Below are 15554 nucleotides of genomic sequence, written 5' to 3' on the forward strand. Positions count from 1 at the left end.
AAGCCAAAAGAAGAAGGGAAATAAATGATATAGACACAAACAAACCAGCTACAACAACAACAAAAACACAGTAAAACAGATCAATGAAACTAGGAGATGGTTCTTTTTAAGAATTAATAAAATTGATAAAAACCTAGCCAGAATTATCAAAAAAGAAAAGAGAAAGGACACAAGTAAATAAAATCACAAATTAGGGGTACCTGGGTGGCTCAGTCAGTTAAGCTCTGCCTTGGGCTCAAGTCAGGATCCAGGAGTCTTGGGATTGAGCCCCATGTCAGACTCCCTGCACAGTGAGGAGTCTGCTTCTCCCTCTCCCTCTGCCCCTCTCCCAGCTCATTCTCTCTTTCTGTCAAATAAATAAATAAGATTTTTTTAAAATCACAAATTAAAGAGGAGATATCACAACCAATGCCATAGAAACACAAGTAATCATAAGAGAATATTATGAAAAATTATATGCCAAAAACTGAGCAATCTGGAAGAAATGGACAAATTCCTAGAAATGAATTCCTAGAAACATTCCTACAAACTGCCAAAACAGAAACAGAAAGACATAGAAAATTTGAACAGACTCATAATCTGCAAAGAAATGAATAAGTAATCAAAAATCTCCCAATAAACAAAAGTCTAGGGACAGATGGCTTCCCAGGGGAATTCTACCAGCTTTTTAAAGAAGAGTTAATACCTATTCTTCTCAAACTGTTTCAAAAAATAGAAATGGAAGGAAAACTTCCAAACTCCTTCTACAAGGCTAGCATTACCTTGATTCCAAAATCGGACAAAGACCCCACTGAAAAAGAGAATTCCAGGCCAATAGCCCTAGTAAAAATGGATGTAAAAACTCTCAACAAGATACTAGCTAATTGGATCCAACAGTACACTAAAAGAATTATTCACCATGATTAAGTGGGATTTATTCATGGGCTGCAATGGTGGTTCAACATTTGCAAATCAATCAATGTGATACACCACATTAATAAAAGAAAAGGTAAGAACCATATGATCCCCTCACTTGATGCAGAAAAAGCATTTGACAAAATATAGCATCCATTTTTTATTAAAATCTTCAACAAAGTAGGGATAGAGGGAACATACCTCAACATAATAAAGATCATATATGAAAAACTCTGAGCTAATATCATCCTCAATGAGGAAAAACTGAGAGTGGACAAGGATGTCCGCTCTCACCACTGTTACTTAATACAGTACTAGAAGTCCTAGCCTCAGCCATCAGACAACAAAAGGAAATAAAATGCTTCCAAATCAGCAAGGAAGAAGTCAAACATTTGCAGATGACATGATACTCTATGTAGAAAACCTGAAAGATTCCACCAAAAAATTGCTAGTACTGATAAATGAATTCAACAAAGTAGCAAGATACAAAGTCAATATACAGAAATCTGTTGCATTTCTATATGACAATAATGAAGTACCAGAAAGAGAAATCAAGGAATCAATCCCATTTACAATTGCAACAAAAACCATAAGATACCAAAGAATAAACCTAATGAAAGAGGTAAGAGATCTGTACTCTGAAAACTATAGAACACTGATGAAAGAAATTGAAGATAACACAAAGAAATGGAAAAGCATTCCATGCTCATGGATTGGAAGAACAAATGTTGTTAAAATGTTTATGCTACCCAGAGCAATCAACAGATTTAATGCAATCCTCATCAAAATACCACCAGCATTTTTCACAGAACTAGAACAAACAAACCTAAAATTTGTATGGAGTCACAAAAGACCCCGAATAGCCAAAGCAATTTTGAAAAGGAGAAGCAAATCTGGAGGCATCACAATTCCAGACTTCAAGCTCTATTACAAAGCTGTAATTATCAAGACAGTATGGCACTGGCACAAAAAGAAACATATAGATCAATAGAACAGAATAGAGAAGCCAGAAATAGATTCTCAACCCTATGGTCAACTAATCTTCAGCAAAGCAGGAAAGAATGTCCAGTGGAAAAAAAGACAGTGTCTTCAACAAATGGTTGCTGGACAGCAACATGAGAAAGAATGAAACTGGATCGCTTTCTTACACCATACACCAAAATGAATTCAAAATGGATGAAAAACCTAAATGTGAGACAGGAAATAATCAAAATCCTAGAAGAGAACAGCGGCAACAACCTCTTCAACTTCAGCCACAGCAACTTCTTAGTAGATATGTCACCACAGGCAAGGGAAACAAAAGGAAAAATGAACTACTGAGACTTCAGATAAAAAGCTTCTGCATAGAGAAGGAAATAATCAACAAAACTAAAAGGCAACCTACAGAATGGGAGAAATATTTGCAAATGTTATATCAGATAAGGGATTAGTATCTAATATCTACGAAGAACTTAGCAAACTTGACACCCAAGAAACAAATATTCCAATAGGCAGAAGACATGAGCAGACATTTTTTCCAAAGACATACAGATGGCCAACAGACATGAAAAGATACTCAACAGCACTCATCACTAGGGAAATGCAAATCAAAACCTCTGTGAGATATCACCTCACATCTGTCATAATGGCTAAAATTAACAACACAGGGAACAAGAGATGTTGGCAAGGATACAGAGGAAGGGGTACTCTCTTACACTACTGGTGGGAATGCAAACTGGGGCAGCCCCATTGGAAAACAACATGGAGGTTCCTCAAAAAGTTAAAAATAGAACTACCCCATAACCCGGCAATTGCACTACTAGGTATTTACCCAGTGGATACAAAAATACTGATTTGAAAGGATACATGCACCCCAATGTTTACAGCAGCATTATCAACAATAGCCAAGTTGTGGAAAGAGCACAAATGTCTATCAACTGATGAATGGATAAAGAAATTGTGGTATATACATATATATAACAAAATAATACTCAGCCATCAAAAAAGGATGAGATCTTGCCATTTGCAATGACATGGATGGAGCTAGAGGGTATTACACTAAGCAAAATAAGTCATTCAGAGAAAGACAAGTATCATATGATTTCACTGATGTGTGGAATTTAAGAAACAAAACAGATGAACATAGGAGAAGAGGGGAAAAAAGGAGAGAGGGAAGCAAACAATAAGAGACTCAACTATAGAGAACAAACAGGATTAACAGAGGGGAGGTGGGTGGGGGATGGGCTAAATGGCTGATGGGTATTAAGGAAGGCACTTGTTGTGATGAGCACTGGGTGTTATATGTAAGTGATGAATCATTAAATTCTACTTCTGAAACTAGTATTACATTATATGTTAATCAACTAGAATTTAAATAAAAACTTGGGGAAAAAAGAGAGAAAGAAATGTGGCCTGAGAGATGCTATGTACATCCTGTCGAATATGATCTGCCTTTGGAGAAAATACTTCTCAGATTCTCTTCTAGGTCAAAAAGACTGATCTTTCACCTCTTAGTGTAAGCCGTCCATGCTGCAAGCCGCCCACGGTGACCAGCCGGACAGCATGGATGTCATCGTTGTCGACAATCTGAAACTGTTCCCAAGTGATGGCCCGAGACTGGCCCTCTAGAAGACTCAGACCTATAAGAGAAAACAGACAAGAGTCCTGGAAAGTTCTATGGCATGCCAACGTGTCTACTTTAAGACAAGATTAATGAATTTTCAGTCACGAAACTAGCTGAAAATTGTATCTTTGAAAGCTTTATAAGAAATTGGAATTTAGCTTTTATTTTTAGTAATATTTCTTTTTTTAAGATTTATTTATTTATTTGAGAGAGAGAGAGCGAGTGTGCAGAGGGGAGGGGCAGAGGAAGAGGAAGCAGGAATCTCAAGCAGACTCCATGTTCAGTGTGGAGTCCCATGTGGGGCTTGATCTCACGATCCTGAGATCATAACCTGAGCTGAAACCAGGAGCCAGATGCTTAACCAACTGTACCACCCAGGTATCCCATATTTTTAGTAATATTTCTACTTTTTTAAAAGATTGTATTTATTTGACAGAGAGAGAGAGAGAGCACAAACAAGGGGAGTGGGAGAGGAAGAAACAAGTTCCCCACCCAGCAGCAAGCCTGACTCAGGGCTCGACCCCAGGCCCTGGGACCATGACCTGAGATGAAGGCAGAGAGCTAACCAACTGAACCCCCCAGGTACCCCATAATATTTCTTCTTTTAATACTATTAACCCCAAACTCACAACTTGTTCCTTATATATCCATTAGAGACATGGTGGTCCAGAAAATAAATATTAAAGAAAAGAATAGATGTTATGTTCACTGTGGTCTCTAGTTCAAAAATGTCTACAAGGAATTTTTCAAAGATGAATCCAGATATTTTAAGCAGGCAAAAGAATCAGAAGAGCTTTTCCATATAAGTTATGAGTGCAAGAGTAGCCCATAGGACAGAGAATGTAAAGTGGGTAACCATGCGAATACAGAGCTACTACACTAGCGGAGCGTTTAACGATATTAGACATGAAGAGTCTGACACTCTGCAATGATGGCTGAATTTTATTCTGGACTCGAACAAAGAAGGGACTTTTGTTACTAAAGGAAATGAAATAAAATCTTCTCCTTGGAACCAGCATGCTGGAAGAAATCTGGGGAGAGGGTAAGTGCTGCTCAGAGCAGCCAGAATACAGATCCTGGATGGAACACTCCAGTGAAAAATGGGGAGCTGAGCATCACTGCCAATGCCATTATCCAGGAGATCCAGGAACTGACCTATTGCAAAGAATACAAAAAGGGAGCAAAGCAGGCACCTGGGTGGCTCAGTCGGTTAAGTCTCTGTCTTTGGCTCAGGTCACAATCCCAAGGTCCTGGGCTCGAGTCCCGCATCAAGCTCCCTGCTCAGTGGGAGTCTGCTTCTCCCTTTGCCCCCCCCTCTGCTCATGCTCTCTCTAAATAAATAAATAAATGAATACCATTAAAAAAAATATTGTCTCTCTCCCTCTGCCCCTCCCCATGGCTTACATGTGCTCTCTTTCTCTCTCACAATAAATAAATAAAATATTTTTAAAAAATTAAAATTAGGGGTGCCTGGGTGGCTCAGTGGTTTAAGCCTCTGCCTTCGGCTCAGGTCATGATCTCAGGGTCCTGGGATTGAGCCCCGCATCAGGCTCTCTGCTCAGCGGGGAGCCTGCTTCTTCTTCTCTCTCTGCCTGCTTGTGATCTCTGTCTCTCAAATAAATAAATAAAATCTTTTTAAAAAATTAAAATTAAAAAAATAAAAGGGAGCAATGCTTTTTAAGGAAACAAATTGATAAAACTTAAAAGTAGTGTACTGGTGGACCTGATGACACTCCCTTTCAAACCTGGCCAGCTTCTCCCCATCCCCCCTTGCGAGCTGTGACCATGCATGAGCTTTCTCAAAGCAACAGCCCCATTGGGGACCCCACAGTTCCCACAATTGTAAAGTCCTGGCTGCTACCACTGCCTCATCTTCTGATGTGGCTGGTTACCTCAGCTGTCCTCTTGGTCAAGGGCCAGGTTGTGGCATGACCCACCCTTGTGACCACAGCCAGGTCCTACCTACACCAGGGGACCCAGGGAGTTTCTGTTGCAGCAGCAAAGAGGGGCCAGGTAGCTCATCATGGACCTGTGGGGAGCTGACATCCAGTGGGGCAAACTGACCACAGTGAGACAGGAGATGGGAAGGAGTTAAGAGAGAGACTATTCACCCTTTCCCCAGCCCAACTCTGACTCTTCCCACACACAGCAGCTCCAGCTCCTCCTGGAGACACCAGCATGAGGGAGCAGTCAACTTCACTTTCTCACCAACTTAGTCATGTCAACTTTTTATTTGTTCCTCACAACCTCCATTCCCCCTCATTCTTGTTTGGGTATAGGGTTAGTATATGACCTGCCTCAAGGGCTGTTGGCTGGGGAACCTGGGGTAAGCCATACAGTCTGAAGAGAGAGAGAGAGAGAAAGATGGGAGGGAGGAAGAAAGGAAAGAAAGAAGGGAGGGAGAACAAGCACATATAAAGAATCTCTATGAGGGGTGCCTGAGGGGCCCAGTCAGTTAAGTGTCCAACTCTTGGTCTTTGCTCAGTTCTTGACCTCAGGGTCGTGAGTTCAAGACCCATGCTAGGCTCCATGCTGGGTGTGGAGCCTATTTAAAAAAAAAAAAAAGAATCTCTGTGATTGGTAATAAGGGTTTTGAAGCCATGAGTGTATGGTACAGCATAATCCAAGGCACCATGGGACACAGCAGAAGAATAAGCAAGACTAGAAGTATAGACAACAAAATATTAAGAGTGGTTCTGTCAGGGCGCCTGGGTGGCTCAGTGGGTTAAGGCACTGCCTTCGGCTCGGGTCAAGATCTCAGGGTCCTGGGATCGAGCCCCACATCGGGCCCTCTGCTCAGCGGGGAGCCTGCTTCCCTCTCTCTCTCTGCCTGCCTCTCTGCCTACTTGTGATCTCTGTCTGTCAAATAAATAAATAAAATCTTAAAAAAAAAAAAAGTGGTTCTGTCTTCATGGTGGAGTAATAAATGATTTTATTCATTTATTACCATTTCAATCATTTATTCATTACTATTCATTCGTTATTAGTATCATTATTATTATCCATCCATTCATTCAATTTATTGCTTAATGTACTTGCCAAGTTTTCAGTGATGAACATACATTAAGTTCATCATAACTAAAAATTGATTTTAAAAAAAATTGTCATGTCCCAAGTAGTCAAAACCAGATTTGGAGCGCTCTTAACAAGCTTGGGTTTCACAGATCACACAGACTATTAAGTCTCTATCTGAAGCAATAATTCGCTTAATATATGATTATTACTAAACTTCGGGTTATCAATTCCTTCTTTTCTTTCATTAACCCTCTAACAGGTAGAGTGGGACATAGAAACACAAGACTGCTCAACCAATGTTCTCATGACTGAAACTCACATACATGCAAACACGTGTGTGTGTGTACCCACAGGCAAGGGCATACACACACACACACACACACACACACACACCGCAACAAGTTTAAGCCACCACGTGGGGATTTAAATCAGACAGAGATGTTTTCCCTTAACAGAACCTACGGCCACTACTTACAAGTATATTGTAAATGCTGTCAATGAGATCAGTGGGAAAGGAGAAAAATCCTCATTTACATTCCACATTTACATGTGATCTAAATATATACATTGCATTAAAGACCACTCAGAAGTGACCTTCTTTTAAAATGAAGCACTTTAAGCTCTTTATTCCTGTATTGTGGCTTCCCTGCCTGTCTTAAAAACAGGACAATGAATTAGTCTACAGCTTCCTTCCCTCCTTCTGAACAGTGTGGTTGGACACCTTTTCACTCTCTGTCCAACTATAGCTCAATCTCCCAAGTAGTCAATTTTTGCCTCATTCAGTTGAGAGGTGCCCTTCTGGCTTATTTCTTCCAGAGGAGAAACTTGGCTTCCCCACACAGGAATCCTGGATTTTAATTTCTCACCCTGATAGTAGGAAAAACAAAACAAAACCAACTATCTGATTGCCTTCACCGGGCTGGGTTTCAGCTGCCTCTTGTGCAAAATGGGAAGAAAACGACCTTTCTTTCCTGACCCATATACTTTTCCATCTTCCCTTTAGGGCTCTGTGGCTTGACACCCTCCACGGAGCTTCACCTGTGTTCCAGGACACCCGCGGGGCGTTGGTATCCGCTGTTCTGATGGAGATGTGGACTGTAATGGGCGCACTCCTCTCGAAGAAGAAATCATAAACCTCCACCTCCAGCTGCAAACAAAACAGTTGCCTATGGATCACACACTGACAGTTTAGAGCATAAAATACCACTATTCCTGGGGCAGACATCACAGTGGGAGGCAAAAGGTTAGGTTTCTGCTGAAGCCATAACTCATTTTTTTAAAGATTGGTTTATTTATTTAAAAAAAAAGAAAGACTGGTTTATTTATTTTAGAGACACAGAGAGAGAGTGTGTGTGTGCGCGCGTGTGCGAGCGAGCACAGGGAGAGGAGCAGAGGGAGAGAAGCACACTTCTCGCTGAGCGAGGAGCCTGACATGGGGCTCAGACTCAGGACCCTGAGATCATGACCTGCACAGAAATCAAGAGTCAGATGCTTAACCAACTGAACCACCCAGGCGCCCCACCTGATGTCATTTTCGGCAACCCGATCTCATGTTTTCATGTTCTAGATTTTGTTCATTAGTTAGCAGTATTGTTAAATTTTCCTCTCAAAAGAAGCTTTTAGCCTCAAATAGGTGAATACACTGAAGAAGGGACCCTGTAATTGCTCAAGAAAACCAGCCTCAGGCCACTGGAGCCTGTCTCAAAGGTACAAGGACCAGAGCAGTGGATCTTACCTGCGGGAGGCTTTATTCCCCCACAGGACACTTGGGAATGTCTGAAGACATTTTTGGTCTCACAAATAGGTATGCACAGTGGGTGGTCCTACAGGCCACTAAATAGTAGACAAAGGCCAGGGATGCTCCAACAAGCTACCACGCACAGGACAGCCTGCACAATAAAGAATCAGCCAGCGTAAAATGCCACTGGTGCTGCTTTTAAGAGATCCTGCTCTAGAGGCATCTATATTTCCAAACATATTTTTAAATATCCAGATTTTATTTGCTTCCATGAAATCCATAGCTAATAAATGGGGCTATATGAGAAGGTTTTTCATAAAGATTTTATTTCTTGGGGTGTCTGGGTGGCTCAGTGGGTTAAGCCTCTGCCTTCGGCTCAGGTCATGATCTCAGGGTCCTGGGATCGAGCCCCACATCGGACTCTCTGCTCAGCGGGGAGCCTGCTTCCCCCTCTCTCTCTGTCTACTTGCAATCTCTCTCTCTGAAAAAATCTTTTTGTAAAAGATTTTATTTCTTTATTTGAGAGACAGAGAGACAGAGAGAGGGAGAGGGAGAATCAGACCCCCTGCTGAGCAGGGATTTCCCGATACAGGCCTCCATCCCTGGACCCTGGGATCATGACCTGAGCCAAAGGTAGACTCTTTCCTAACCAACTGAGCTGCCCAGGTGCCCCATTAAGTTTTGAACCTTCTTATGTATTATGTACATATTGTACCAGGTGCTGACAGGGAAGGATAGCACATAAGACAGAAATGCAAGGCACATGCCTACTTTTGAAGAATGTCCATTTGACACTGAGTCGCCATTTGGTCCACCAGAGATGATAAATTCTCAAACGGCAGCATATCAGTAGATACTACCCCACCAAAGAAACAGGTTCAAGGGGGCCAAAGTAACAGACTAAAAATGGAACCACACCCAGGTGGGGATGTCTTTTGGAGGTGAAATGTCAATATCTGTTAGGTTGAGCCGTCTGAAATTGTATGTCACGTGCTCACTAAGAAACACTGTTCTCAAACCAACAGGGTACCTGTTGAGTTTGAATTTGTACGAGTTTGAATTTGCATGGCCGAAAGAATGGACCGCCTTGACATTACAGTCCAGGGAATGCTTGGCTAACTTCAGGAGCATGGGTCATTTCGCTGGCCTCGGGAGTCCTACCTCAGGTGGCTGAAGGAGCCCAGGGCTTCCAGCCTATGGAATCTGCAAAGCGCCTAATCACTGAGAAAACTGAGAGTCATCTTCTAACAGCAATGACAAAATCACACGTTGGCCAGGTTCTGCTTTAGGATCACATTATACCACGCCAGAAAAGACACACAGAAAGCAACCAGAGGAGCTGTGCTTTATTTAAGAGTTCGAGGTAAAACTGGGCATCTAATAAGTAATGACCTGGTAATACGAAAGGAATGGGAGGTGAGAGGAAAAAAAAAAAAAAAAAAAAAAAAACGGCTGCCACTTACTATGATGAAGTGAAGAAAAGCAAAGCAAAGGGCAAAAACATGGCACTTACAGTCAAGTCTTTTGTCTTCCCTGGAGGCTAAATGCTGAAAATGCCTAAATTAGATGGAGGGCAATTTGGAACGGCAGGCACACTCATTTTCCTTAATAAACCTGAAGTCACGTCTGTGTCAATCTGCTCATGTAAACATTCCATCCTGTGTGAATCAACTTGCTGGTAGGTCTGCAAGTTTGTGGAGGGTTATTATGTGCAAGACTGTCACCAGCTGTTCTCCACTCCCAACCAAAACAAAATTAGAGGGAAGAGGCTAGAAGAGCAGCAGAAGGTACTGAGATTAGACAGGAAGGGGAGTTTTCTAATAGGATAGTGTTTGATAGAGAAATTAGTCATCTAATGAGATTATGGAATCTCCTATCCTGAGTCAGGGTTATTCATTAAAATTAAGGATCCTGGGACATCTGGGTGGCTCAGTAGTTAAGCATCTGCCTTTGGCTCAGGTCATGATCCCAGGGTCCTGGGTTTGAGCCCCTGCATCAGGCTCCCTCCTCAGCGGGAAGCCTGCTTCTCCTGCTCCCACTCCCCCTGCTTATGTTCCCTCTCTCACTGTCTCTCTCTCAGTCAAATAAATAAATAATAACCTTTTTAAAAAAATAAAAATTAAAGTAAGGATCCCAGTAAAATACTTCTACAAACAAGAAGGAATAATAGAATTTATTAATGAGGGATGCCTGGGTGGCACAGTGGCTTGAGAGTCTGACTCTTGGTTTCAGCTCAAATGATAATCTCAGGGTCACGGGATTACGCCCCATGTGGGGCTCCACACTCAGCGTGAGGTCTACTTGAGATTCTCTCTCCCTCCCCCGACCCTCCCACTTGTGCTTATTCTCTCTCTCTCTCTCTCAAATGAATAAATAAATCTCTAAAATAAAAAGAATTTGTTAATGAAATGATTGTAGACAAAGTCATCTCTAACTCCCATGGTCTATGGCATGCAGAAAGGCCGTCAAGGACACCAGAGTTCTCAAACCAGTGACCTCTGGGCCAAATATGGCCCTCAGAAATATTTCATAGTGGCCACAATACGTTTTAGAATTTTTAATATGTATCCTGTATTTAAAAATTGAAACATATTTACAAAATAAAAGAAAAATTTACAGATCTCCAGCTCCTCTGAAGAACAAGAGCTAAGGCTACCCTGGGTGTGGCCTGATTTGTCTGTATTCACACAAGGCAGCAATCACTGGCGTGGGGGCAGCTGCCTCCCCCTGCTCAGTCTCCTCACTTGCATCACATGCCCAGCTCCTCTAGGCATTTGAGTCTGGCTCCAGATTTACAGTGACTGACACTCTTCTGAGGCACTGAGGGTACAAACTCACCTGAAGGCGACGGGAAGTGCCTGTATCTTCACGGACTGTGGATACCAGACAGGTTAGACGCTTCATCTCCCTTCCTTCTTACCTCATAATGTCTCCGCACAGAATGGCTGCTGTTCGGCGGCTGATAGGCTATCTGCAGGTCACTTAGATCCTTCCAGGTGAATGAGGAGACCCGTCTGGTGTGATCCCACAGATGCGTCACATAGCCGTCCAGCGGAGCTTTGGTGATGTTAAACACCAGCAAGGGCTTAGGGGTCTCGTCCTCTTCACAGTCCAGAACGGTTGGAGTCAGGGAGGTCAGGATGAACTGATCCACTTCCAGAGTAAACATGGCCATGAATGCGGCCCTTGGAATCTGATTAGGAAAGCCAGCTCTGATATAGACGGGCAACCACGCACTCTCTGACTTTTGAAGGGGAAAAAAATACGAAGGGGAAATAATATGAATGAAGGGATCGCACACATGGCTAATCGTCTGGAGACAGGATGTCCAGCAGGGGCCTGAAACCTGGCTGCACGTTAGAATCAGTTGACAGCTGGGTTTTGTTTTGTTTTTTATTTTATTTACTTATTTGACAGAGAGAGAGAACACAAGCAGGGGGAGTAGGAGTTGGAGAAGCGGGTTCCCCACTGAGTAGAGAGCCTGATGTGGGGCTCGATCCCAGGACCCTGGGATCATGGTCTAAGCTAAAGGCAGACACTTATCATCTGAGCCACCCAAGCGCCCGAATCATTGGAGAGTTTTAAACACATACTGATGCTCAAGCTCCATCTCTCGTGGGTTCTGATTTAATTGTTCCCAAAAAGGGACCAGAAAACTGGTATTTTTAAAACTCTCTGGTGGACTCTAGTAGGCAGCCAGGATTGAAAGGAGACATTCATTTTGGCATCAGAAGGAACTGTCCTTTTGAGTCTATTTCCAGCACTTAGGATTTCTGTGATTTTAAACACACTGTTTAACTCCTAAGCCTTTTCCCCCCTTTGTAAAATGCAAATAGTGGAACCCCAAATATTAAGTGAGGATTAAATGAGATAGCCAAAGTAAAGCACTTAGCTGTGTCTGGCGTGCCCCACCTACCTCCTCTGGTCACCCTGCCCACTTCCTGCCATGTGGTTTTAAAGAGGGCAAAGGCAAGATGAAGGAAAATGTCTCTGTAACTTAGTACCCATGCAACTGAAGGGTGGTGGCTCGGCTGTCTAGTTGAGACCCTGAGTCCCCAGGAGACAAGAAGGTAATTAAAACTGAAAGTTACCAATCAGGCTAGAAATGCACCCTCAAATGAGAGAGCTATGAGCAAGCAGCCCCCATAACGGGGATTGCCAGAGAAACCAGGAAATTGCATCTTGGGATCAGGCTTTATGAGGGAGAGTCCTCAAAGCAGGAGATGCTGGTCATCATGGGATTTGGTGTTTTGCATTGTTAAGAATGACCCTTAATGATAGGAGTCACATTCAGTATGCAGAACACTGGATATTGGACTAGAAGTTGTAATCTGTATGGAACAAAATGTTAAGAACGGAATTCTTTTTAGCTCAGTCTCAACTGAGGTTCCAATGAGAAAGATACCATATTTCAAAGTGAATGTGACACCGATACTATAGGCACATTTACAAAGTAAATCGTCTGGAACTGGTCTAGAAACCTTTCAACCACTACAAGAATAGAAAAGGGTTGAGAGGGGTAAGAGAAAGATTTATTTGTAGATAAGAGTGCTTTTCTGTGCTGAGTCACTCCCTCAATCCCCAACCCCACCCAAACCCATGAAGAGGAAAGGTGGACAATGCTACATTTGTCTTGGGTGTCAGAAGAGAAGTTTCCTAGAGGCCAGCCTTAAATGTATCTTTTACATGTGAGATGGTGAGGACTAATGCTGGGTTCATACAGGAGGAAGCAAGGGGGCCAGACCCAGAATACTGGTGTCTCTTCTGGGATCTGTCTAGTTCTTGTTTATGGCAGGGATAAACATATGGGGGCTACCACATATGGGCTAAAGGGGACAGAGTGTTGGTCTGGGGTCATACTGGGCTTTGACCTTTTGGGTGCATCTGTGAGAAGCCAAAGAATGGCAGAAGCAGGAAGCTGGGGGTGGAAATCATCCTAGGAGCTGTGGGAGGAATTGCAAATGAATACTCAGGCTAGAAATGACTCCACTGGAGTTCCGCCTGAAGAAGATCTCAAGGATGGGAGATCCCCAGAGAAACCACAGAATTGCCCTGGAGACAAAGCATAAGCTAGAAACACTTGCCAGAGTTATGGAGCATGAAGTTATATTCCGTCAGTGTCTGATCAAGTAAGACCTCTCTCGCCAATGCTCCCCACAAACCAAGCCCTCTAAGACCAGAAGTTCCAAGACTAGTCAGCAAACTCAAAAGAGAGGAATGCAACAGAGAAAGAGAAAAGAAGACAATCAACCCCTCTCCTCCCACTGCATGCTTAATGGAGACAAATTAAAGATATGCTGAGCTATCTCAGGGTTTAGAGTATTTAGTCTTCACGTGCCATTAAAAAAAATTTTTTAAAGGGGTGCCTGGGTGGCTCAGTCAGTTAAGCATCTGACTCTTGATCTCAGCTCAAGTCTTGATCTCAAGGCTGTGAGTTCAAGCCCTGCATTGGGCTCCATGCTGGATATGGAAACTACTTTAAAAATATATATATTTAAAAAGTCATAATGTTGAAATTCAAGTATGGGAAAATCATAGTATAAAAGGACTGAACAGTAAGACTATTTAAACCTAGGATTAAGCCTAAAGAAATATGTTATTTTAAACATGCTAACAAAATAGATATAAATGTCAAAAGAGCTTACTTCAAATAAGAGATAAATGATTTAAGAAGTAACAGGTATAACAACTGAATCCTAAAACTGAAATTGCAGATTGTATAAACAAAGCCTGGAAGATGGGCAATCCCCAGGAGAAAGGATAAACAGGACCAATCCTTATCATATATAGGAAAGACCTAATGAAACTCATTTCTTTGTCTTAAATGTTAAAAATATAAATTAAACAATGTTTTAAAGTTTGGAATTAAATTCCAGTAAAACATAAAATGAGATAAAGGACTTTCAAATAAGTGAAGAAACAGGCATAGAAAATAAAATCTCTATTGCAAGACAATTTTTTAATTAGCCAGAAAGCATAAAACAAAATGGTAGAAAAAAACCACATCCATTACAAAACCATACCTTATATTCCCCTATTTAAGACAAATATTCTGAAATTAAATATCTAATCACATATGGCTTATAGGGGAGACATTTAAAATGAAATTACATACAAATATTAAAATGAAAAGGATGATCGAAAGTTATCATGTAAAGGAAAAAGCAGAAGTGACCATATTACTTTCAAAGAAAGATGAATCAAGGCAAAAAGCATTAAAAAAGGACAGTGTGCATAGTCCAAGATGGTGGAGTAGGAGACCTTAGTTTTGTATGGTCCCAGGAATTCAGCTGGATAGCTATCAAATCATTCTGAACACCTGCAAACTCAACCAGAGACCTAAGAAAAGAAGAGCTGCAACTCCACCAATAGAAAAACAACCACTTTCTGCAAGGTAGGAGGTGCAGAGATGGTTCTCTGAGGCAATATATAGGAAGATAAACTGCAGGCAGAGAGAGCAACAGAGTCCAAAATCAGAACTTTTAAAAGTTGTTCCAGTGAGGGATGTCCCTGCCTGAGAGGTGCTCTGATGGCAAAGCAGGGCAAAATCCTAGGTGGAACAGGATCCCCAGGATCCCCAGGATCACAGGATGACCAGGGATGCCTGAGTGTGGCAGAGGTCCCAGGTATCAGAGCAGGGAAGCCAGCTGCAATTAGCAAGCCCAGGAGTGGGATCTCAGCTCAGGGTTGCCATAAACCATAAACCACAAATAGTGGTCCAGCGACTACTGTCCAAGCAGGGGCCCAGCAAGCAGCAGAACCTGCAAGACACCCCCTCTCCACCAAGAGGAGTGGCTCAGGAGTGTGCCTCAGGAGTCTGCAGGGTCTGGAGACTCGAAACAGGGTTGTGAGCCTGAGACAGAAATTCTGTCACAGGCCGGGTGAGCACAAGAGTGGCTGGAGATCAGAGAGACATGAGTGACTGACTGCTTTTCCCTAAGGACACACTGAGGAATGGGGCCTGAGCATTTGGCTCCAGGGCTGGAGATGGGGAGACCGCAATTTTCATTCTCATCCTCTAAAGCTGCACAGAAAACCTTCAGGGAACAAAAGCCACATGGAGCAACCTGGAGCCACTGATCTAGCCTGGCCCCTGGCAAGGGTGCTGCAATTCTGCCTAAGCCAAAGACACCTGAGAATCAGTGCAACAGCCCCCCCCCCCCCACCACCGCCAAGATGATCAACAAGAACATCCAACTAAGACCAAGTTTACCCATCATAGAGAACTGCACAACTCCAGCACTAGGGGCAAACAGTATATAGAATTCATGGCTTTTCCCCCCTAGCCTTTAGTCTTTCCATTTT

At 42.5% G+C, this 15554-nt stretch overlaps 1 protein-coding gene across 2 annotated transcripts in view; it reads right to left on the minus strand.

Moving 5' to 3' along the window:
* FREM1 (FRAS1 related extracellular matrix 1) overlaps positions 1–15554 on the minus strand; it is a gene marked incomplete at its 5' end in the record, with an annotated part of 141777 nt that overhangs the window by 107805 nt on the left and 18418 nt on the right. For both annotated transcript variants that reach the window (XM_080819605.1, XM_080819604.1), the window contains 3 exons: positions 3381–3512; positions 7550–7658; positions 11170–11493. In XM_080819605.1, coding sequence (XP_080675731.1) covers positions 3381–3512; positions 7550–7658; positions 11170–11493 — 565 coding nt within the window. The remainder of the gene's footprint in view (positions 1–3380; positions 3513–7549; positions 7659–11169; positions 11494–15554) is intronic.

Source organism: Martes martes, assembly GCF_963455335.1.
Source record: "Martes martes genome assembly, chromosome: 12".
NCBI classification, from domain to species: Eukaryota; Metazoa; Chordata; class Mammalia; order Carnivora; family Mustelidae; genus Martes; species Martes martes.